Raw genomic sequence first — 26,467 nt, forward strand, 5'->3', positions numbered from 1 at the left:
TGGTCACTGTTGAGAGTTTCAGAAGGTATCATAATCTTCCTGATGTCAGGGATTGCTGTTACGAAGTGAAATCCAGAACAACAGCAAAAATTCTACCATATTATACTTATATCTAATACAGTTCTAAATCTTCCTTAGACACAAAAATGAGCACTTATCATTATGACCCAAAGTTTTATTTCACATACCTGTGAGCCAAAGTTCGTGTCCTTTTTAGTTGACTGTTACAAATGTAGCTCCATATCATACAACATAGCAAGAACTTCTCATTTATTACCAACAATTTTATTATTGTTAAGTTTTTTTTAAAAAGTCAACCTACAAACATTATTCATGTTAACCATTGTGAGCATACTGTTCATGCATGAGAAACAGAATCCTATTGTTCTGTAGCCAAGCTCCAGACCATTTTAATCAGAAACCCAAAACTCTGTATCCATGAAAAAAACATCCATTAACTTCTCCTTGCCTCTCATCAATCATTCCTCTAATGTCTTTCAAATTTTCCTTACATGATCCATATTATTGTTGGGAAGGGAGTATGAACCTAAGACAGCATACATGTGTTGAGGTTAGAAGATATAATTTTTTTGGAGGTAGTTTTTCTTTTCACTTTGTGGGTCCTCTAGTAACTGGGCATTTGGGAAAGCACATGTCCTTATTGAGCAGTCTTTGTGGGACTCATCCTTTTAGCCTCTGTGTGTTTGTAGTTGATCACTGTAGTACAACCACTAGATGGAATCAAACAGCAGTATAACTGGGCATAGCAGTTAACACAGGGACTCTTGTGGTTATTTATCTTGTAGCATGTATCAACCTTCTTTTCTTTTTTTTTTTTTTAATTAGGTAATTTCCTCAATTACATTTCCAATGCTATCCAAAAAGTCCCCAATACACTCCCCCCCAGTCCCCCACCCACCCACCCCCACCCCTTGGCCCTGGCATTCCTTTATATCCCCTGGGGCATATAAAGTTGGCAAGTCCAATGGGCCTCTCTTTCCAGTGATGGCCTACTAGGCCATCTTTTGATACAAATGCAGCTAGAGACAAGAGCTCTGGGGTACTGGTTAGTTCATAATAATGATCCACCTATGGGGTTGCAGTTCCCTTTAGCTCCTTGGGTACTTTCTCTAGCTCCTCCCTTGGGGGCCCTGTGATCCATCCAATAGCTGACTGTGAGCATCCACTTCTGTGTTTGCTAGGCCCCGGCATTGTCTCACAAGAGACAGCTATATCTGGGTCCTTTCAGCAAAATCTTGCTAGTGTATGCAATGGTGTCAGCGTTTGGAAGCTGATTATGGGATGGATCCCTGGATATGGCAGTCTTTAGATGGTCCATCCTTTCTTCACAGCTCCAAACTTTATCTCTGTAACTCTTTCCATGGGTGTTTTGTTCCCAATTCTAAGAAGGGGCACAGTGTCCACACTTTGGTCTTCGTTCTTCTTGAGTTTCATACGTTTAACAAATTGTATCTTATATCTTGGGTATGCTAAGTTTTTGGGCTAATATCCACTTATCAGTGAGTACATATTGTGTGAGTTCCTTTGTGAATATGTTACCTCACTCAGAATGATGTCCTCCAGATCCATCCATTTGCCTAGGAATTTCAACCTTCTTTTCAAACGATAAATGTTATACCTTTGTATGGATACAATGGATACATCATGCTGTGTTTCCTGTGATTATTTGTTGATGGGCATGAGGAATGATTGCATCATTCAGCTGTTTTGGAAAGTGCTGCTGTGGAAGTGACTAAGGAGGTATCCCTTCAAGACCCTTATTTCAATTATTTTCTTAATCATAATAATAGTAGAATGATATTTCAAATAGCAATTGCTCACACATATAAAAAAAGTATTTTATGTACATAGGATAAATATACACTATTAGAACTTCTTCCAGATACATATTTATAATAGCAACAAAATAAAGCATAAGAAATATCTTAGGAAATGTATTACTTTTAGAAATAAAATGATTAAAATTGGAAATATAATCTATAAAACAAAGAGGGATGTCCAAATTTTGCCATATAGGACAAGTAACTCAAGAATTGCCGTGGCAACATAAATATTGCATGTGAGTTTTTAGAATTTCATTGACTATAAGAACTATCATTATTCAATGGCAATATTTACCATAAAACAATACCAGTTTTTTGTTTGGTTTTTAAAGTTTTTAATTATTGTACATAGTACTAAATATCATTATGAAACTTCCAAACAAATTTATTATTGATTCTCCTCTTTCACATTTCTTCTCCAGTCTACCCACAATACCTCCTTGCACTTGTATATGTCCTTTATATTCTCTTTTATTTTAATACCATATTTGCTCTCTTACAATCCTCTGTATTCATAAACAAGAGTTTGTATTGTTTTATCTCTTTTCTGCTTTGATAGCCCGTAATCATTTTCTCTCCACTTACATTCACATGGTCATGTCCAAGTTTGATAAATGACATGTGACTTTGGTATTCTGAAGTCTGTCACCTTCCTGAATTTTTTGCAATTTCATCTAGTACCTTAATATTTTTCATAATTTTATTTCCGTTTACAGATGAAAATAATTCCACTGTGTAGATACACCATACTTATTTCATCTGCTGATGAACATCTCTCTTTGCTATTGTGAGTAAAGCAGCAACTTATATGGATGTGCAAACAGCTCTATGGTAGGACATAGAGTCCTTTGGTTATAGCCCAGAAATTATATAGCTATGGTATGTGGTAATTCTATTTTGATTTCTTAAGAAATCTTTATATTTATTTCTATAATGAATATAGTAATTTTCCCTCCCGCAAGATATAATGATGATAATTTTCTTTTCATCGTTGGCAAGATTTATAATTGCTTATTATCCTTATATATTCTTTCTAAGGTGTACAATGTAGTCTCAAATTATTTATATTTTAATTTCCCAAAAGTAGAAAAGCATTTTCTGCACATTTGTAATTGTTCTTTAAAGGAAAATATACCCTTTTCATTACTTTGTTTGTTGACTGGTTGTTTGTAACAGAGTGTCTAATCTTTATTTTCCTGTATAAATTATAGGTACTAAGTTTCTAAATGATGTGCAGAAGTCAATATTTTTCTCCCACTCTGTAGGTAATATTTTCATTCCACAGTTACTCCCTTAACATCCACAAAACTTTTAATTTCACATAGTTTCAACTCAATTTTTGGTGGATTACCAGTGCTATTGAGTACTGTTGCTTCTACTTTTTTCTTATATTATTAATATTTTTCTCTGAGAGTTTTAAGATTTTGGCTATTGAATAATAATTTAACATTAATTTTTGTGCATGGTGAGGGGACATAATCCTGTTTTCTACAAGTAAATATCTATTTTACAAAAAGTCATTCAGGATCAGAAGTTCTAACCACCAAGACCTACTAGACATTTGAAAAAATAAGAATTTTTTCTTTTTAAAATTCTTCCTGAGAACTTTTGAGCTCGGCAAGGCAGTGACAGGAAAACTCAGACCCCTTATTTATCCATTTTAGTCAAAACTGGTCATTTCCTGTGTGACTTTAGGTCCTTTTATGTCCCATTACCTTTGTAACATTATAGTTGGAACTAGGTTATAATTTATCAATTATTTGAGGGAAAATTCTACTAATTTGAATTGTTGCTACAACATTTTACTTTTCTTTACATGTGTACAGGGTTTGTATCTCATGATATTCTCAGCAACTTTAACCTCTGCTTTTATTTATGTTAATTTGTTTTGATTAATGTCTATTTATATTGTATGTGTTGGTCTCTCATTGCAACTTTGAATTGCTTCACCTCATTGTATTCCTTTAATTATTGGTGATGTTGAACTTGATAATGCACAGATTTTGGAAATCCCAGTTGTCTATAGGAAATTTAAGAAGTGTTGATCCCATCTGTTTTATGTTTTAGTTTTCTCCAAGTATAGTTTCAAGCATTATTATGAAGAAGGATAAGCAAATGTTTAAGTGTGCGTAATCCTCTAATTTGGATCTGAGTTCAGTTCCTAGCTCCTATTGGTGGCTCAAAGCCAACTTCAAATCCATCTATATCAGATCTCAACATTCTGGCTCCTGCTGGCTCTCACACTCACATGCAATCAACCCCAGCACACACAGATAATTAAAAATAAAATAAATATTAAATTTAATGTTCTCTATACATTCTCAATATTTAATCCATCTTTCTAAATATGTTTTTTAAATATTTTGTGTTGTTTCTTTTAATGAATTTTGAATTCTGCTTCTTGTGTATTTCAGAAATAATGACATGTCCTAATAATTGTATCTTTGAAACTTGACTCCCAAATTATTGTGGTCATTTAAGAGCAATAAAAGCATTAATCATTTTGGGGAAGCTATTAGAGATAAGGTTTTGCATTATATAGCATTGACTGTCATGAAACTAACAATATAGACCAAATTCATAACACTGTCTGCCTCTGTCTCTTGATTGTTATGTTAAAGATCATGTGTCATCTTGTCCAGCAAAAACATTACTCTAAAGTAGATATATCTAAACTTTCCATTTACTAATAGAGAATATTTATTTAATAAAGAACAAAAGTTTACACATTCTATTTCAATATGAAAACTGTATAAATATAATAAAGTGATCAATATATTATCTCAGTTAGCATCATGAAACAATGAAAACTTACCATGTGTTTCTCCAGTCTCATACCAATAATAAATTTATTTTATTTTTCAATAGAAATAAAAGTGGCTTTTGAAAATATTGCACTGGGAATTTTCTTCTTCTCCCAGATGACAGTGGGAATATTTGGCAATTCCTCAATACTATTTTACTATGTCATATTGAAACTCACTGGAAAACATTTAATGCCCAAAGACTTGATCATAGAACACTTGACTTTTGCCAATTGCCTGTGTATCATCTCAAAAGGCATTCCACAGACACTGTCAGATTATGGATTAAAAGATTTCCTGGATGATTTTGGATGTAAATTGATAATGTATATTTACAGAATAACAAGGGGGGTGTCTTTTTATGCAATGTGCCTTTTGAGTTGTTTCCAAGCAATCACAATCAGCCCCAGCAACTCCAGATGGATGATGCTTAAATACAGAGGCACCAAGTACTTTGGTTCCTCCTGCTCAATCAGTTGGCTTGTGCATTTGTTTCTAAATATCCTGATACCAGCAAGAGTGTCAGGCCCCAGTTACAACAAAAATATAACTAAAAGGATGATTTATGGTTCTTGTTCATGGTTCTCCTTAAGCAGTTTTGCAACTGCACTGTATTTATTCTTATTGTGCTTTTCTGATGGACTGTGTCTGGGTCTCATGGCTGGCTCAAGTGTCTCCATGGTGAGTATTCTCTACAGACATAAGAAACAAGTCAAGCATATTCACAGTGCTCAGCACTTTTTAAAAGTCTCTCCTGAAGACAGAGCCACACAAACTATCCTCATCCTGGTGTGCACATTTGTCCTCTCTTACTCATTCTCCTCCATTGTGGCCATCTTTACGACTTACTCCAAATATCCATTGCTATGGAGGATAAGTGTATTTACATTAATAGAAATATGCTTTCCCATATGTTGTCCCTTTGTTCTTATCAGCAACGTGAAGTCTAGGTCCAGTGTGTTTTTACCCTGCTTTTGTAAGAGATAGCTTTCTCAAAGGATTCGAGACCTTATTTCTGACCTGTGGCCTCCCTTCCCCCAGCCTGGAATTTGCTTGCTCAAGGGTGGAGCTAAGTGCTCATTCGTCCTGCCACGCCTACTGCTGGAACCTGCCTTTGCTGCCTGGAGGCACACACGTGTTCATCCTGCTACTGGACCCTGAGTTACTTGGCAGGAAGTTGGGTTCCCTCCCCCTTCCTTTATAACTGAGTGTCTGAAAATAGTAAAATTGAGCCTTGATCAGAATGTTTGTTGTCTTGGCTCCATTGTTTCTTCCACCCCGTCTAGATTCCTCTCTTTTCAGTTCGAACTGCCATTCTCAGTTGAACCGTTCGTGTTGTGGACTGCGGGCAGGCCGCAACACTGACCTTTTTAAAATATATTGGTAGATGCTTTTATCTGTTGTGCAATGCTAATGCAGCAGTTTGAAAATATAAAGCTTACTGTAACTGAATCCTATATTATGTGGAGTCATCGGTAGTCATTTTATCATTGCATTTTGTTTTTTTTACAGAATTTGCTATTAAAATATAAGCACAGTTTCAAATATGTATTGAATTATAATATTTTAATGAATATTATGTGATTTTAGCCAAAGTATAGGTGAACATTAGAAAATACACTGGAGATACCAAACATTATCTGATGGCTCATGAAAAGGTATATTTTTCTTTGTTCATCTTGTGTGTGTATTTCTTTGTGTGTGTGTGTGTGTGTGATATAATTTTTAATTTTTTATGAGTGGTTATTTTTCTTGTATGTGTATTTGTGTAGGATATGTATAAAATGCTTTCACAGTTTAGAATAAGGCATTACCTATTAGGACTTCATTACTGATGGTTCTGAGCCATTATTGAGTGATGGAAAGAAAACCTGGTACCTCTGGAAGAACAGTTAGTGCTGTTAAGTACAAAGAATTCTCTTCCTTCCAAAAACATTCTGATAATATTTTAAAATTTTACTTTTGTGTATGTTTGTGTGCATAATATATGTGTGTACAAAACATGCATGTCTAGTACCCACAGAGGTGAAAGGAACGTGTTGGATGCTCTGAAATGTACTTATAGGTGGTGGATAACCACTGTGTGTTTGCTGGGAACTAAACTCAGATCCTTTTCTTTCTTTTTTTTATTTAAACAATTATTTATTAGATATTTTCTTAATTTACAATTAAAATGCTATCCCAAAAAATTTCCTATACCCCCCCACGCCACTGAACTGTTCCCCAGCCCACCCACTCCTGATTCCTGGCCCTGGCATTCCCCTGTACTGGGGCATATAATCTTTGCAAGACCCAGGGCCTCTCTTCCCAATGATGGCCAATTAGGCAGTCTTCTGCTACATATGCATGCAGCTAGAGACACAAGCTCAGGGGGTACTGGTTAGTTTATATTGCTGCTCCTCCAATAAGGTTACAGACACCTTGGGGTTCTTGGGTACTTTCTCTAGTTCCTCCATTGGGGGCCCTGTGTTCCATCCAATAGATGACTGTGAGCTTTGACTTCTGTATTTGCCAGGCACTGGTATAGCCTCACAAGAGAGAGCTATATCAGGGTCCTGTCAGCAAAATCTTGCTGGCATATGCAATAGTATCTGTATTTGGTGGCTGATTATGGTATGGATCCCCAGGTGGAGCAGTCTCTGCATGGTCCTTTCTTCCATCTCAGCTCCAAACGTTGTCTCTGTAACTCCTTACATGGGTATTTTGTTCCCCATTCTAAGGAGGGACAAAGTATCCACACTTTGGTCTTCCTTCTTCTTGAGTTTCATGTGTTTTGCAAATTGTATCTTGGGTATTCTAAGTTTCTGGGCTAATATCTACTTATTTGTGAGTACATATCATTTGAGTTCTTTTGTGATTGGGTTACCTCACTCAGGATGATGCCCTCCAGGTCCATCCATTTGCCTAGGAATTTTATAAATTCATTCTTTTTAATAGCTGAGTAGTAGTCCATTGTGTAAATGTACCACATTTTCTGTATCCATTCCTCTGTTGAGGGACATCTGGGTTCTTTCCAGCTTTTGGCTATTATAAATAAGGCTGCTATGAACATAGTGGAGCATGTGTCCTTCTTACCAGTTGGAACATCCTCTGGATATATACCCAGGAGAGGTATTGCTGGATCCTCCAGTAGTACTATGTCCAATTTTTTGAGGAACTGCCAGACTGATTTCCAGAGTGGTTGTACAAGCTTGCAATCCCACCAGCAATGGAGGAGTGTTCCTCTTTCTCCACATCTTCACTAGCTTCTGCTGTCACCTGATTTTTTGATCTTAGCCATTCTAACTGGTGTGAGGTAGAATCTCAGGGTTGTTTTGGTTTGCATTTCCCTGATGATTAAGGATGTTGAACATTTTTTTTCAGGTGCTTCTAAGGCCTTTTGGTATTCCTTAGTTGAGAATTCTTTGCTTAGCTCTGTGCCCCATTTTTTGTTTTTTGTTTTGTCTCGTTTATTTGTTTTGTTTTGTTTGTTTTTTTCTTTTTTCTTTGATATTTTCTTCATTTACATTTCAAATGCTATCACAAAAGTCCCCTATACCCTCCCCCACCCCCGGCCTGCTCCCATACCCACTCACTGCCACTTCCTGGCACTGGCTTTCCCCTATACTGAGTCATATAAAGTTTCCTAGACCAAGGGTCCTCTCTTCCCAAAGATGGCCAACTAGGCCATCTTCTACTATATATGCAGCTAGAGACATGAGTTCTGGGGGTACTGATTAGTTCGTATTGTTGTTCCACCTATAGGGTTGCAGACCCCTTCAGCTCTTGGGTACTCTCTCTAGCTCCTACATTGGGCACCCTGTGTTCCATCCTATAGATGACTGTGAGCATCCACTTCTGTATTTGCCAGGCACTGCAAAATCTTGCTGGCTTATGTGATAGTGTCTGTTTTTTGTTGTACCCCATTTTTTAATTGGGTTATTTGATTTTTGGGAGTAAAGCTTCTTGAGTTCTTTGTATATATTGGTTATTAGTCCCCTACTGGATTTAGGATTGGTAAAAATCCTTTCCCAATCTGTTGGTGACCTTTTTGTCTTATTGACAATGTCTTTTGCCTTATAGAAGCTTTGCAATTTTATGAGGTCCCGTTTGTAGATTCTCAATCTTAGAGCATAAGCCATTGCCTTTCTGTTCAGGAATTTTTCCCCTATACCCATATCTTCGAGGCTTTTCCCCCACTTTCTCCTCTATAAGTTTTAGTGTCTCTGGTTTTATTTGACATTCCTTGATCCACTTAGACTTGAGTTTTGTACACGGAGAGAAGAATGGATTAATTTGCATTCTTCTGCATGATAACTGCCAGTTGTGCCAGCACCATTTGTTGAAAATGCTGTCTTTTTTCCACTGGATGGTTTTAGCTCCTTTGTGAAAGAATAAGTGACCACGGGTATGTGGGTTCATTTCTGGGTTTTCGATTTTATTCCATTGATCTACCTGTCTGTCGCAGTACCAGTACAGTTTTTACCACAATTGCTCTGTAGTACAGCTTGAGGTCAGGCATGGTGATTCCACCAGAGGTTGTTTTATTGTTGAGAATAGTTTTTGCTATCCTAGGTTTTTTGTTATTCCAGTTGAATTTGCAAATTGCCCTTTCTAACTCTGTGAAGAATTGAGTTGGAATTTTGATGGGGATTGCATTGAATCTGTAGATTGCTTTGGCAGGATAGCCATTTTTACTATATTAATCCTGCCTATCCATGAGCATGGGAGATTTTTCCATCTTCTCAGATCTTCTTTGATTTCTTTCTTCAGAGACTTGAAGTTCTTATCATACAGATCTTTCACTTCCTTAGTTAGAGTCACACCAAGGTATTTTAAATTATTTGTGACTATTGTGAAGGGTTTTGTTTCCCTAATTTCTTTCTCATCCTGTTTATCTTTTGTGTAGAGAAAGACCACTGATTTGTTTGAGTTAATTTTATATCCAGCTACTGCACTGAAGCTGTTTATCAGGTTTAGGAGTTCTCTGGTGGAATTTTGGGGTCACTTAAGTATACTGTCATATCACCTGCAAATAGTGATATATTGACTTCTCCCTTTCCAATTTGTATCCCTTTGACCTCCTTTTGTTGTCTAATTGCTCTGTCTAGGACTTCAAGTACTATATTGAATAGGTAAGGAGAAAGTGGGCAGCCTTGTGTAGTCCCTGATTTTAGTGGGATTGCTTCAAGTTTCTCTCCATTTAGTTTGATGTTGGCTACTGGCTTATTGTATATTGCTCATATTATATTTAGGTATGGGCCTTGGATTTTGATCTTTCCAAGACTTTTATCATGAATGTGTGTTGGATTTTGTCAAATGCTTTCTCAGCATCTAATGAGTTGATCATGTGGTTTTAGTCATTGAGTTTGTTTATATAATGGATTACTTTGATTGATTTCTATATATTAAACCATCCCTGCATTCCTGGGATGAAGCCTACTTGATTATGATGGATGATTGTTTTGATGTGTTCTTGGATTCGGTTTGTGGAGATTTTATTGAGTATTTTTTTCATCGATATTCATAAGGAAACTTGGTCTGACTTTCTGTTTCTCTTTTGGGTCTTTATGTGGTGGTTTACATATCAGAGTAATTGTGACTTCATAGAATGAATTGGGTAGAATACTTTCTGTTTCTATTTTTTGGAATAGTTTGAGGAGAAGTGGAATTAGGTCTTCTTTGAAGGTCTGATAGAACTTTGCACTAAACCCATCTTGTACTGGGCTTTTTTTTTTTTTTTTTTTTTTAAACCATGACTGTCCTAGTAAGATACTCCCATTGCTATTAGAGACTATTAATGACTGCTTCTATTTCTTTAGGGGATATAAGATTGTTTAGATATATTTTAGTCTCATTTTTGTGAAAACTGTTTTCCACCATATTGTCAGAGAAATGGATGATCATGGACCAGAGGTGGGGTTGTAGGGAATGATAACTAATGCTTAGAATCCTTGAAAAATCCATAAGTTGAGGTCTGTTTGCATGAGCGTTTCCTTTTTGTCATCCTATTGATTATATTGTGCTTATTTTAGAAGACATAGGTTTCCACTTAAAAAGCAATGTGTGAGATTCCTCACTTGTGTTTTGGTCTGAGTGTTTGGGGATCCCCCAAACAATACATACATACTTTTGCCACTGCTCTTGGTTACCAACCAGAAATTTATGGCAAAACTCTCTTACTGAAGACATCACACACTTTGGATATCGGACCTGAAAACTCAACTTCATACTTACCAAGTTGTTTCATCCTTGCTGGGTATATTTTATACCACCTGAGATACATTTAGGATATTGGAGGAAGGAGGTCTTTAATAGTCTTACACAGCTGTGAACATTAAGATCTACAATGACTGTCCTAGTAAGATACTCCCATTGCTACATTGGTAACACAACTATTTTTGGGGTAAGCAGCCATTTTCTTTTTGTATTTAGTGCTTGTTCTATAGTAACAGTTCTCAACTAATGAGTTTTTTACCATAGGAAAACTCTTCTTTCCAATGGATTTAGGACTTGAGTGACCACTTAGTAGCAAAATTAGAGCTATGGCAACAAAAAATATATTCATGGTTGCACTTTACTAAGACCATATGAAACATAGGTTTTGTTACACAGTCTGAGAGCCACTTCTCTCAGGCAAATCTAGTGTTTCAAATTGGGCCAGAAGTTCATGCTACGGGACCTCCAAGTCCCCATGGGTACCATTATTTTTCTAAATGGACAGAATGTCAAACTAACTTTCAGGTTCTTCTACCTACAGCCATAGATTATTTCAGCACTCAGAACTCACGAGAGAAATTTCTGAGTATTGTGCAGGTGATTATCATACAGACCAAATTGCAAAGAAAGTGTACTCTGTCATGTTCAGCCACATATAGGGTACCTAGACCATTCTCCTCCTTGAAGGCTCAGGTCACATCATGGTAAATATGGTAGAAAATTTCAAAGAGCCAAATGCGAGGGAGGATTAGACAGAACCAGTATCTACTGGCTATGATAGGACCTCTGCACTCATGAACTCACAACATCTGTGGTTGCCTGTATAAGACATACACACAAAATTAGGCCAGTCAATGTTCTAACATGAGGGAGGTGAGGAACTATTGAAAGTTCATGACTTCTGAGCAGGGAGAGGCAGGGTTTCATAGCGGTTTGTCACCCAAGCACTAGTGAATAAACTTATATAGCTATGAATATATATATACATATATATATACACACATATACATATATATATATACAGGAACATGACATAGTAGGTTATAAAAAGTTGAATATATGAACACAGGGGTACTTAGGAATATGGACATAAATTATGTTCAGGATTTAGAAAGACAGGCAAAGGGCTGAACACAATCTTAGTGTATTGTATACATGTGATATTAAAAATATCATGAACATACTGAATTTTAAAGTACTTCTGTAACCATAATATGTTCTTAAGTCTATACAGGAAAGCACATGTATGATATAAACTATTTAGAAGGAATTTCAGAGCAAAATAACCCCAAATAAGAAGCTACACATTTAACTTCCCATATAAATTAGTTCAGAAACATGGAGTGGTCTACAACATAGTTTATAAAAATGTATGATAACTCTATGGTAAAAATTAATGTATCTTTTAGAAAATGTGGCTTGAAGAAATAAAGAGAGAGACTATTCAAAGCATCTTTCCCTTTGTGACTATCAAAATACTTATTCTTCAGAGTTTGAAGAAATCCTCAATGATGTCTGGGCGTTGGGAAAGGTTTTCAGTTCTCCCACATTTATCAAGGCCATGCAACCATCTTTTTGTTCTTAGCTTTGTTTCTCAGTTCCTTCTACATCTTTCCTTGTGACACTGTACACCCAAAGAGACAGTTTCTCCCTAATTATTCCTAAATGTTTAATTCCATTTGCTCCTGTGACTCAGACAGATTTTCACTGACACATAATTAGTAGAAAGTCATTTGAACATTTTCTCAGTCTCTTATGTAGATGGTGTTCTGGATCTAGATTTGAGTTGAAAGGGCCACCTGTTAGCAGATAGCATTGCACAGAAACAAGCAAACTCAGAGGCAGAAAGGACCTGTAGAGAGAGGGAAGTATGACATAATGGAGTATTACAGCATAGTGGTCTTTGAATTGTCATTTATCTCCCATGAATTCTGATCCTGTGTTCTCACACATGGGTCATTCTATAGTTATATATATATTAAAAATGCCCTAATTTCCACAGTTTTGGTTCCCAAATGCTTCAGTGAATGTGGTTTAGCAATTGGCAGCAGAATCAGTCAGGACAAGAGGTACCCAAGAGGAGTCTGAAGCACTATATAGACAAGACAGAGGGTAAACCAGGCTGATATCTCTTCAGAGAGAGGGACGAGCATGTGATTCCTTTTGGGAAAACATGACAGTTGATATTATATGAAGATTGTGGTCTGGCTAGAAATTAAAAGGTTTTGACCAAACTGAATAGACTCTTGTTCTTCTTCTTTTACTTTCTTTTCTATTTTTTTCTGTTTTAATTAATAATTTCATGACTGACACAAAGTCCTCTAAACTGATTCTATAAAGTCAAGTTATGTTTCTAAGAGCAGAGGCAGTGTGGATTTTGTGAAGACATATATAGGTATTGGACTAGTTTCCATCAGGTATGAGTTCTGTTGAAGACTAAATAATAAATGAACAACCTAACTGCAATTAAAGATATGATATTAAGAACATCTTTGATCAAGAGTCATTGTGTACCACTAGTGATAGATAGATATATAGATATGTAGATAGATAGATAGATAATTACTATAATCATAACCTGTTCTTAAGTGTAAATAGAAAGTGGTACAATCCTGTTGAAAGGAAGTTCAGGGCTAATAATCCCAAATAAGAGGGATTTAATTTAATTTATTTATATAAATTAAATTTATATATTTAATTATTTATATAAATTAATTTATAAACATGGAGTAGACCACAAAACAGTACATATAGAATAAATGACAACTACATAGCAAATATTAATCTATTAGAAAATATGGCTTCAAGAAAAGAATACAAAGATCATTCGTTACCCCACCTTCCTTCATGAATCTCAATTAGGCCAATAGTTCTGAGTTTAAAGAAATATCCAAGGATGTTGGGGCATTGGAGAGGCTTCCAGCTTGATCCATATTTTTTAAGGCCATGCAACCAACTTACATTATCTTAGCACCATATGTGTCTTCACATATGTACACCAGAAAGGTGATCAGATACCTGGATCTTAAATGATGACACTTGTGAGCTGCTATGAAGATCCTGAGAACTAAACCTGAGTCATTTGAACAAATAACATGGCTCTTGACCAGATGGCCTCAGAGCCATCTGTGTAGGTCTCAGGTCTGAGTTTTGCTGTGTTCTTTAGATCTAAACTAAAGTCATCAGAATTCTAAGCCAAGCACTTTTATCTTCTGAAATATCTTTCCAACTCCTGTGTGCTTAAAATCCAAGAATGTAGCTCATGTAAGAGAATAGTGAGTTTCAACTAGAAAGAAACAAAGATCAGAAGTTCACCATGTTCCAAATTGTCTTCCCTTATCTACTCTACTCTGTAGGAACTGTTTTTCTCCATCTACCTTTTGGGTTCTTAGATGCAATTCTGATCCACACATTGGGGCAAGGGTTCTTATACTCTGATCAATTTTACTGTCCCCATTCAGAATTTGAAACGTACTCCAAGTACTACTAAGTAAATAGGTGATAATGGCTGGTGTTAGAAGCTGTGCAAAGCATCATTATCCACCGAGAGACACCAAAATGGCAATTTTTTTCTAATAATTGATTCCACAATGACAGTAAGAAAGAAAGGAAGCTACCTTGTAGAATCATATGAAGCCCATTAAGAGGAAAAGGAATTTTGTGCGAATGGAGGTATTGGGTTTAGGCTTATGTTTGTTCCTATCTACTAGTAAACTTCCACTATACAGGAAATTGAGAGGTGTCTATGTAGAAAGGCTTAAATAATGATGGGAATAATTTTTTGTCTGCCTGATGACTCTTCCCCAAACTAATTATATACTATCTTGTACCTATGCAGTAGGCAGTCCTTGATGACAGCAGAGGCTTCCCAATTTCAAACTACTACCATGTGTGTTGTTTTTTTGCACATTATTGTAAGTGCTGCTTGGAAAGCATGACTGGTTTGTCGTTTTGTTTTGTTTGTCTTTTAGAAACCCTTTGCAGTGTTTTGTTTTTCTCTGTAGGATATGAATGTTTTGTCTAAGGGATAAATATTGTTAGTGGAGTTTTCTTTGGATTTATCCATGAAACCACATTTGGCAAGTCTTGAATGTCCATGGCATCTCTGGCTAGGGCATTGCTTAACATTGAATGTTTGTGCCATCTATGTTTCTTCACTGAGCACTCCAAAAACACATGGGAAAGGGTCCTTCCAACTCTTCATATTTGCTTTCTTCAATATATTTGTGTAATGTTTTATACTCCAAGATTTATACTCCAAGATAATATTATGGTATAGTGATTGGAAAGTAATTTTCAATACTTCAGGTAGATGTGTACACACATGTCATGAAAATAACAATTGGTCTGTTTGTAAAGAGGCCAGGATATAATAAATTTTAAGTTGGGTACTCAGATCTGATCATAATCACATGAAAAGGTAAGCCATTCACCATGTGTTTTCATGGTGTACAACATTAGAGTATCTTTCCTTTCATATCAAGAGAATGAAAACAGCAGACTGTAGAGAAAGATGTAGTAGGGCACTTTGGTTCTATTTCTTGTATTTTAAGTGAGACTCTAAAACATGGTCATATGTAGTAGGAACACCTAAAACATGGAGGCTTCTTACTGCTACAATAGACTGTTTCCTTAGCTGTGGAGACTACATCTTGCTACTGAAGGTGACTTCATGTTATATGGAGCTTGCTTGCTGCTATATGACAGCAACTCAATGCATGAGTGGCTATAACTTTCTAGGTAGAATGTACCCTTTCTCTAGAAAAGGTGCAAATATGATTCATTATATAGTAAGTACTTCTCATTTTTAAGCTAATATCTTTTATTTCTGTTGCTTTTCTTTTACCACTTAACTTCATTAAACATCTAGGTTACAAATCCTAAGTACAGAACTGGACATCTAAACAGTTGTTAAGATAGTTTAACTAATTAAATAATCACAAGTCTGTGAAAAAGAAAATTTACAGTGTATATAAAATGTTTTTATGTCAGATAAATGAAATAAATGTAAAATTTATTTTTATAGTTCTGCAGTAATTTAAGCACCTCAAACTTGTCATGATCCTGAATGTAAATGTTGATAGAACTCAAAAGGGGGAAGTAGTCTAGTAATGAGTTATCTAGTTTTAAAGAATATTTACTTTTATGTGAATGAATTTTCCCATATACTTGTATGTGTACCACATGTATTACTAATGTCCATAGAGGTCAGAAGAAGGCTTAGGATCAAATGGGTTGTCTGCTATGCTCCAAGTGCCTCCCGGTAGCTTAATAGGTTCCTCTGCAAAAGCAACAATAGTTCATGTCTCCTGACCTAATTCAACACTCACAGGATAGTTCTTTATAGAAAAGTATATTTTATTCATAGACAAATCCTTTCTAATAGCCCATACTAGAAGGATTTATCCAAACAACTATCAATATATGTTTTTTAATGCATGTACAGTTCTCTACAGCATGAAACCAACAAAGAATGACACATACAACATGGATGATCATTTCAAAACCTTTTCCTGGAGAATGCAAGGAAAACAGAACTATTATGATTCCATACTCCCATACACCTTAATACTTAGAAGTGTTTGAGTGAATTGTAGACATGGCACACCAAGGAATGGATGGAGAGAAGGTTTTATTGTAGATATAATGGAGAGAACATCCAAAGTGATCTAGAAGAGTCCAGAGCAGAGAGAGAAATAGTAGTTAATTACCCATGGCAAGTATACTCAGCAGGGCCATGAAAATAAATATGGGAAGAGCAAGAGAAGAATTCAAGACAGCAGAGAGAGGGCCAAGGGAAATCAAGTCGACACAGTGGCATGAGAAGAACTAAGAGAAAGAAGACCCTGAGAAGAAGCAAGAGGGCAACAGCAGATGGACACAGTTTATGACAAATAATTTTTATATTTCAAATTGTTTTATAAAATAATATGACAAAATTTCATCGGAAAGCAAAGTTGGTGGAAGGAAAGTAAAACTTGGGGAAAAGAGGTTTAACTTAGAAGGCAAGGGTAGTGCTGAGAGGAACCAGGACTCTGTTACTTGTAATGCTGTGAAAGTTAGGCAGCTGGCATCTACTCTCATATGTTATTAAGAACCTCACTCAGGTAGCTCTTTGTCCTGCTTGTCTTCAGGAACAAACAATTTTGATATTTCGAAACTGTCTAGGATGTTTGGCTTTCAGGGGCAAAGCCAGGCAACTTGCTTGAACCTTACTGGCAATGAAGCCCTGTTTCTTCTGAATGTTTCTCTACCGTACACTTCAAAGACTGACAGAACACCTCCATTTTGATTCCTAATTGCTTCCTTGGAGTTGCTCATGTAATCTGCATGCCTTCAGACCCTTTTGCAGATGCTGTCATTATGAGTCTAGAATTGACTTTAAAATCAACAATCTTCTGGGATTGAATACTAGGAGATCACGAATCTTTAAGTGAGGAAGAGGGTCTCACCACAATTTCAGCAGAGAAACACTTATCATGTGGACTGCCACCACAATGGTGCCATCCATTACTGAGGTCAGTGACCAGATCATAGGAGTAGTAAAAACTAAAGGCATTACAAAGCAGGGTTTGCAGAAGCCATGCTTGTGCTCCTTCCTGGAAGCATCTTACTTTCTTCACAATAGTCTCTCTTAATTTTATTTGTTCTTAAAATATGTATTATTTTTTCAACAGATCTACTGAAGGAAAGAGAGGATGGAAAGTAAGATGGGAAGAAGAAGGAAGGAAGAAAGGAAAGGAGAGGAAGGGAAGAAGGAGGGGAGGAAGGAAGGAAGGGAGGAATGAAGAAAGAGAAAAGAACTCAAGATATAGATTAAGTAAAGAAAAGGGACCCTTGTGTTAGTTTGGGAGGTCAAAACATGAGTGGGCTTTTGGATGAAAATGGGGCTATTGTTATTCAGGACAGAATAGACTGTCTCCAATCCTCCCTAAATTGTATGAATACTGTTCTTCCCATAAGCTGCTACTGAGTTTTTCTTATGTCTGATATCACCTCAACTTCTTCTTACTTTTCTTCACTTAGCTTCTGTCTCTCCTCTTCACCTTTCTTTCCATAATTCTATATCATTTTGTCTGTCTCTTTCTAGGTTGTGACCCTAAATTTGGTATTTCTAACCCATGAACCTATGGCAGTTTTGAATTTAATTGACTGCCCATACTGTAGCTCTGTACCATGCAATGTAACCTGAACTATATTAACCACAATCCCCTAACCTTTCAGATTAGAACTAATGCCCAACTGCAAGCAATTATCATGTTAACCATTGTGAATTTTCAGTTTATTCATATTTAAAAATGATCCTAATATCCTGCAGCTGAGCTCCAGAACATTTTCATCACAAACCCAGAAACTCTATATCCTTGAATCCATAGCCCTGTCAAACATCAATCTAATGTTTATTAAATTTGTATTACATACTTCATTTATTATTAGGGAGGGCATGTGCAGCTAATACAGTGTACATGTGTGGAGGTTAGAAGATTATTATGATTTAAAATATATTCTAGAAAGCAATCATGAATGCACATTTATACCATGTTCTTCAAGGAAAACTCCAGGGACACAAACAAAACTTTTCTATGCACAAAATGACAACACGGCCACTGTGTCACCAAGAAAAATGGGTTACAAATATCACTTTTGAATAGCTTTTCATGTTGATATAAAATTAATATAGCAAGAGGCAGACTGTAGCTCAGGGGCACAGTGCTCCTCTTTCATGCATGAGAATCTAGGTTGAAAAAATTCCATTAGTAGACAAATCTGACTAGAATAAACATGGCAAATTTAAGTTCTTAGCATTATATTGACTATAAGAAAAAAATATAGCTGTCTCTTGTGAGACTATGCCCCGGGACCTAGCAAACACATAAGTGGATGCTCACAGTCAGCTATTGGATGGATCACACTGCCCCCAATGGAGGAGCTAGAGAAAGTACCCAAGGAGCTAAAGGGATCTGCAACCCTATAGGCGGAACAACATTATGAACTAACCAGTACCCCGGAGCTCTTGTCTCTAGCTGCATATGTATCAAAAGATGGCCTAGTCGGCCATCACTGCAAAGAGAGGCCCATTGGACAGGCAAACTTTATATGCCCCAGTACAGGGGAATGCCAGGGCCAAAAAGTGGGAATGGGTGGGTAGGGGAGTGGGGGGAGGGAGGATATGGGGGACTTTTGGGATAGCATTGGTAATGTAAATGAGGAAAATACCTAATAAAAATATTAAAAAAAAAGAAAGTGGCATTATTAGGCCATGAATGTAAATTTTTACCAACTATATTGGAAGCTTTTAAGGTGATTATGGAAAGAATTGTATTAAGTCACATAACATGAGAATTTAGTTTTTCTGTAACTTAAAAGCTTGGTAAAGTTATTTTAGCATTGGAATGAGAGCTGTGGAATCTCTGTGACATATTTCAATGACTAGTGATGGTTTCCTGTTGTTGCTGCACGTATAGAGACTTTCTTATGTGGAATACATTTTCAATATTTTACTTATCTCCATTCTTAAACTGGGTTGGTTGCTTGTCTCTTTAAAACTGGTCTGTATATCTTTCCTTAGATATTTTGAAAATGTTCTTTTGTCAGATTTTGATTGAAAAAAAAAGAAATTTAACAATATAAGAAAAAAAATCATGTGAAAAAAAGAAATGTCATTATTAAATAGCAAAATTTACTATGAAACCAAAATCTTTGTAAGAAATTGACTCATATTTTAATTTTTTAATTAATGTACATGTATTAGATTTTATTATGACTTTTTAATTATTAGTTATTCTATTTACTTATATATATAATGTTGTCCCCCTCTTGGTTACCCTCACAGAGTTCTTCCCTCCACTCCCTCCCCTGAGAGGGTGCCTACCTCCAATATTCTCCCTCCTTGGGGTATCAATTTTCTACATGATCAGGCACAGTGTATGCTCTTTAGTTGGTGGCTTGTCTCTAGGAGCTCTCATGGGTACAGGTTAGTTGACAGTGTTGGTCTTCTTCTGGGGTTGCCATGCTCTTCAGTCCCTTCAATCCTTCCCCTCATTCTTCCATATGGGTCCTGGGTCTAGGAAGTGGTCACTTAAGGATCCAAATTTCCCACTACTATAATCTGCCGGCCTAGAGGTTGCCCCGCCCTCTAGCTGATCTCCCTTCTCTCTACCCTGCATCCTTACTTATGACCCTTCTGAGAAACATTCAATCATCTTCACTTGTGTTCTCCTTGTTATTTGGCATCTTATCTTTAGGTCTTTGATTATAGCAAAACGTACCATAAAATCATATGCTTCTTTTTTTTTTAAATTGGCTTGAAATTTTTAAATCCTTAATTAACATACACATATTAGATTTCATTATGACATTTTCAAATACATTTAATTTTCATTCTTCTGTTACAGTTTTCTCCTCTCCTGATACATTTTAAAATTTTTTTGAATTTAAATGCACTTTATTTTTAGACAACCCACATGTTTTTTCCTTAAAAACAAAAACAAAACCACCAATTCCTCCACTCCAAATAAATTATAGTCAAAATAAAAGTTCAAGATGACATCAGTCCCATTTGTCCTAAGTCCTGGTGTTGTATGGATGGTAAGCAGCAGCCAATTATGGTGATAGGTGATAGATCCAATTTGTTAACATTTTTTCATCTCTAAGCCATCCTTAAAGAAAATCATGAATAGAGTTATGCCATCTTTACAGTAGTCCAGGAGAATAACCATACCATCAGGCTTCATGATTTCACCAATTAAAAAAAAAAAACAAAACCAAAAACCTGGTAGCTATTGCAATTAGCAAGGATGTGCTTAATTTGCTCTGCAGCTCCAGTCATAAAAGACCGTTGAACGCAGATACCTACTTTATTTCCCTTTCTGAGAAAGATTCAATCATCTTCACTTGTGTTCTCCTTGTTATTTGGCATCTTGTCTTTGGGTCTTTGATTATAGCAAATCGTTTCTGTTCTTCAAGTTTGCCTTTGAGTGATTTCATGTAGTCTTTGATGTACTTTTTGTTGGCCTCTTTTGTAAAGCAGGTTTCATGTAAGTGATGGTTCATGACAATGTCAACACTGGTGACTACTGTGCTTTTGGTACTTTTGCCCTCCGGATCTTCAGCAGAAGCATTTCCATCAATGAGCGAGTCATGGAATGGCAATCTCTGTTCTACAGACCATCTTGCCCTCCAACTCCAGGCACAGCCCATCAATGATCTTGTAGATGTGGGAGAATATCTCGTCATGGCTGATGAGGTCCCGGTAGATGATCATGTTGGAGGCTGGGGACAGCAGTGTTAGCTTGACAGCACAGAACAAGGGCGGTGAATCTGGAGCTGTGTTCTGGGAGAGGAGGGAGTGGGTGGAAAAAAAAGCCTCCTGATGCAGTCTTATCCCTCCAATATATACTTTATATTCCTTTTCACTTTAGAGACACATTTGTCCTATTCCCCTTCCCTTGATTCCTCAAGTTTGCTTTTTCCCCCTCATAGTTTGATCTTCTTTCTGCTATAATAGCCCATAATGTCTTTCTCTCAACAGTTACATAAATATGGACTTTGTGATCCATGTCCCCATTTGAGGACAAATGTGTGACTTTTTTTCCCCCAAAGTCTATGCTATCTTGCTAAATATCTTTGTAATTCCATGTAGTTTCTGAAAATTCAAGATGTGACTTCCTTCCCTCCACACATTAACAAAATTCTGCTGTGTGTAAATACCTCACTTTCATTTTCCACAGATGTATATCATTTCATTTTTATTATGTATTTTGCAGCAGTTAACATGGGCATGCAGTATCTCTAAGGTAGGATATACAGTCTTGGGATATATGCTAAAAAATTATATAGCTGTCTTTTAAAATATATATTATTGTTATTTAATCTCTTTTTTATACAGTCCATCCTCCACCAGAAAGTTCCTTATCCCAGTCGTTCTAACCTGTCTCCAAGAGGATGTCCCCATCCCACTCTTCTCTATTAAGCCCCCCCCCCTTCCTGGGGCTTTAAGTCTCTCTAGGGTTAGGTGCTTCTTCTTGGGGGCCCTTATATCAACTAGTGTATGATGCCTGATTGGTGGCTCTGTGTCTGAGAGATCTCAGGCGTCCAGGTTAGTTGAGACTGATAGTTTTCCTATGGGGTTGTACTCCTCCTCAGCTTCTTCCAGCTTTTCCCTAATTCAATCACAGAAATCTTTGACTCTTTCAGCTGCCTGTTTGGCCTCTTAGAGGACAGCCATGCTAGGCTCCTGTCTGTAAGCACACCACAGCATTAGTAATATTGTCAGGCTGTGGAGCTCCCCTTGAAATGGATCCCAATTTGGGTCAGTTACTGGACCTTCTTTCCCTCAGTCTTCTCTCCATTTTTATCCCTGAAGTTCTTTTAGAATGGAACTATTCTGGGTCAGATTTTTTGACTGAATGATGACAACCCCATCCATCCTGTCTAACAGTTGGAGGTGAACTCTACAAGTTCCCTCTCTCCACTGTTGGGCATTTCATCTAAGGTGAGTCCTGAGCATCTCTCATCTACCAGGTCTCTGGTTAACTCTAGAGGGTCCCCTCACCTTCTCCTCTCAATGTTGCCTGTTTCCATTCTTTCTGCTGTCCCTCAGAGAATCGCTCCTGATTCTCCACCCCAATATCAAATAATGTTAACCCTTTTGTCCCCCTATCTTCTCTCCCACCCAGGTCCCTGCCTTCCTCTGCACCCTGTGATTGTTTTCTTCTCTCTCCCAAGTGGGATTGAAGCATTCTCACATGGGCTCTTCAGCTTGTTAACCTTCTTGAGTTCTATAGATTGTATCCTGGGTATTCTGTAGTTTCTTGACTAACATCCACTTACTAGTGAGTACATACCATGCATGTTCTTTTGAGTCTGAGTTACCTCACTCAGGATGATATTTTCTGGTTCCATCCATTAGAATATAAACCTAATTTCAATTTTTGAGATATCTTTGTAATTTTGTATAATAAATATAGCACTTTAATCTCCTTACATTATTGAGTGAGGATCTTTTTCCAATGCCGTAGTCACTATATGTTGTTGTGAATTCTCTTAGTGTTAATCATTTTAAGTTAGTGTTAATCAGTCTTCAAGAATTTCTGATTTTCATTTCCTTGATAGGTCAATATGTAGAATACTTTGAAACACTATTGATTATCCATTTTTTGCCTTGTCTTTAAAGAAATCTTTGCGCATTTTACAAATATGTTTGCTTACTGTAAAAATTGTAAAGAGACTGTTTAATATTTATAATCCCCTCTACAGTCTTTATTTTAAGCTCTTGATTAAAATATAGTGTGGAGAGCCTTGCGAGCAATCTCCATTATAAGATGGCGCTGGCCTCCGCTGTGCCTAACTAGTAAACAAGCCTTGTGCACAAGTTCGAGAGTGAACTCACGCTTAGTCACTGCCCATCTCGGGATGTAGTAGTGGGGTGATGGGTGAGCAACGAATCAGGAGCTGACTCGCCACAATCAGGTGCTGAAACGCCATGGCTGAGGGCTATATAAGCAACGCCATTTTCCGGGGTCTGGGTCTTCCCTCCTGAAGAAGCAATAAAGCTTTTGCTACAGAAGATTCCCATTTTCCGAGTGTGTTCTTGCTGGCGAGAACCGCTCGGGATAAGTGGCTCCGAAGACCCAGGAGCTACCATCACACCAGTGCAAGGGAGATCCCTCGTTCATGGGGCGGAACCAGAACTGCAGGACACTACAGCTCTGTAAGGCACATACAGTCTTGAAATTTCTCCAGAGTTAGATGCCCTTTTGATTGTTTTCACGGTGATAGTACTTTCCCTTTCCGTTTCATTTTGCTTCCACCTCTGGAACTGCTGACTGATCCTCAGTCGCAGTCAGGCCTGGACAGTGACCAGTATGGGAATCTCCCACTCTATTGTAACGGCCTTAAGGTCGGTCCTGAAGCAGTGTGGCCTGAAAATTGCCACTAAGACTATAGAGGGATTTGTCAGGGAGATAGACTGTGTGGCACCATGGTATGCTTGCTCAGGGTCATTAATTGTCGCCTCATGGGACAAACTGAAAGGAGATCTAGTTAGGGAACAGCAGAACGGCAAACTTAAAGCAGGGACCATGCGTTGTGGAAATTGGTGAGATCGTGCTTAACAGATGATGATTGTCAGCAAATGGTTGAAGCAGGGCAGAAAGTTTTGGACGAAATTCAAGACAGTCTATCAGAGACAGAGAGGGGAGAGAGAGTAAAAGTTGGGAGGAAACAAGGTTCACTGAAGAATGAAGGCCTTTCCCCGGGTCTTGAGCCCGAGGAAAAGAGATATAAGGGACAAAACGCCCTGGGAGAGATTAGAAAAAGAGATGGAAAGGGAGAAAAAAGGAAAGATCGAGCTGCAGAGGCACATAAGGAAAGGAGCCTCTACCCACCATTAGATGAGTTCAAGGCACTAGCTGTCAGTAGCTCAGAGTTGGATAAGGAACTTAGCCCTTCTGAGGAAACAGACTTAGAGGAAGAAGCAGCAGGCTATGAGGGAGAAAAATACCAGCCAGATGAAAGATGAGCTAATCAGTCACAGAAAGCAAAAGTAGCTAGAGACAAATGTCAAATCACTGCGCGGTCTTCGGGTCCGCAACCTCTTGGTCCTAGTGCACCTCCGCCCTATGTGCAGAGGTATCATTCAGACTCATTCATTTCAAAAGAGGAACAGAGAAAAGTGCAGCAAGCGTTCCCAGTCTTTGAAGGCACCGATGGCAGACGTGTTCATGCCCCAGTGGAGTATATACAGATTAAAGAACTTGTGGAGTCAGTCCATAACTATGGAGTCAATGCCAACTTTACTGTGGCCCAAGTTGAAAGGCTTGTGACTCTAGCAACGACCCCTGGTGATTGGATGACCGTAGTAAAAGCCACATCTCCTAACATGGGAATGTATTTAGAGTGGAAAGGTTTGTGGCAAGACTCCCGCCAAGCACATGTAAGGGCCAATGCCAATGTTGAAGGGGACCAAGGAACATGGACTTTTGAGTTGCTTACAGGTCAGGGACAACACGCTAATAACCAGACAAATTATCATTGGGGAGCGTACGCCCAGATCTCAGCTGCTGCCATTAAGTCATGGAAGGCACTCTCTAAGAAGGGAGAGGCAAGTGGGCATTTGACAAAGATTACTCAGGGCGCCCAGGAGTCGTTCTCAGATTTTGTGGCTAGAATGACAGAAGCGGCAGGGAGAATTTTTGGGGACCCAGAGACAGCTATGGCTTTAATTGAACAGTTGATCTATGAACAGGCTACACAGGAATGCAGGGCGGCTATTACACCTAGAAAGAGCAAGGGATTGCAGGACTGGTTGAAGGTTTGCCGTGAGCTTGGAGGGCCACTCACTAATGCCGGTTTAGCAGCTGCCATTCTACAAGGGAAAAAATGCCCTGACACGGCTGAGCTCAAACTCTGCTATAATTGTGGCAAACCGGGACACTTAAAAAAAAGACTGTAGAGCCCTTGTCAAAAGGAGAGTGCTAGGACTGTGTACTAAGTGTGGGAAAGGATATCATTGGGCTAGAGATTGTCATTCAGTCAGGGACATTCGAGGCAGGCCCCTGCAGCCAGGATTCCCTCTAGCAGTAGATAATGAGACCATTCCAAAAAACCAGTACAGGGCTCCCAGGTCTCAGGGCCCGAAAACATATGGGACCCCAACAAGCAAAAGGTGGACCCCACAGTCCGCAGGGCAACAGAAGGATCAGCTGGGTTGGACCTCCGTACCACTACCTGATTCATGATGTTGCCCCAAATGGGGGTGCATCCTATTCCTACTGACTAGAAAGGACCTCTGCCATCTGGGAGTGTCGGCCTAATACTGGGCCAGGCCTCCCTTACCTTACAAGGTCTTATTGTTCACCCTGGAGTTGTAGATCAAGATTATGAAGGGGAACTTCAAGTTCTCTGTTCCTGTCCTCAGGGTGTCTTTTCTATTTCACAAGGGGATAGAATAGCTCAGTTAATAATTTTGCCAAGCCTACATGACTGTTTTCCTTCCTCTGGTATCCCTTGAGCTACCAGAGGGATTGGTTCTACTGGAAATGATTCTGCTTACTTAGTAATGCCTCTTGACTCCAGGCCATTCTTAGAATGAGTTATAGAAGGGAAACAATTTAAAGGGATTTTAGACACAGGAGCAGATAAAAGTATCCTCTCTTCCCAATGGTGGCCAAAAGCCTGGCCCGTTACTCAGTCATCACATTCTTTGCAAAGTTTAGGTTATCAGTCCTGTCCCACTATTAGTTCCCGTTCTTTGAGCTGGATAGTGCCTGAAGGTCAAATGGGACGATTCGCTCCCTATGTTTTACCACTCCCAGTAAATCTCTGGGGGAGAGACATTTTACAGGCACTAGGAATGACCTTGACTAATGAATACTCACCACAAGCTGTTCAAATGATGAAGAAAATGGGCTATAAAGAAGGAAGGGGATAAGGGAAAGGAGAGCAGAGTAGACTTGAACCTATCCCTCAAGAAGGTAATAATGGGAGACAAGGTTTGGGTTTTTCCTAGGGGCCGTTGAGGGCTCCATGCCCATACCATGGCTTACAGAAGAAGTTGTATGGGTTCCTCAATGGCCTCTCTCCTCTGAAAAGTTAGAAGCAGCCACAAAACTAATTTCT

The 26,467-nt window shown here is 38.0% G+C and overlaps 1 protein-coding gene and 1 pseudogene across 2 annotated transcripts; one reads left to right on the plus strand and one right to left on the minus strand.

Moving 5' to 3' along the window:
* The first annotated feature begins 1,301 nt into the window (after positions 1–1,301).
* LOC147003626 (vomeronasal type-1 receptor 2-like) lies at positions 1,302–5,635 on the plus strand. Of its 2 annotated transcripts, none has more exons than XM_085841053.1 (3): positions 1,302–1,761; positions 2,561–2,723; positions 4,713–5,635. In XM_085841053.1, exon 3 carries the CDS (start codon positions 4,766–4,768, stop codon positions 5,633–5,635), a length of 870 nt encoding a protein of 289 aa, XP_085697179.1. In that variant the 5' UTR covers positions 1,302–1,761; positions 2,561–2,723; positions 4,713–4,765. The 2 variants fall into 2 exon arrangements, with proteins under 2 accessions (XP_085697179.1, XP_085697178.1); XM_085841052.1 differs by having other exon boundaries at positions 2,561–2,675.
* Positions 5,636–20,376: 14,741 nt separating this feature from the next.
* Positions 20,377–21,110, minus strand: LOC147003627 (translationally-controlled tumor protein-like; annotated as a pseudogene).
* Positions 21,111–26,467: the final 5,357 nt, after the last annotated feature.

This window comes from Mus caroli, unplaced genomic scaffold (assembly GCF_978045245.1).
Source record: "Mus caroli unplaced genomic scaffold, Mus_caroli_1 scaffold_8, whole genome shotgun sequence".
In the NCBI taxonomy this organism is placed as follows: domain Eukaryota; kingdom Metazoa; phylum Chordata; class Mammalia; order Rodentia; family Muridae; genus Mus; species Mus caroli.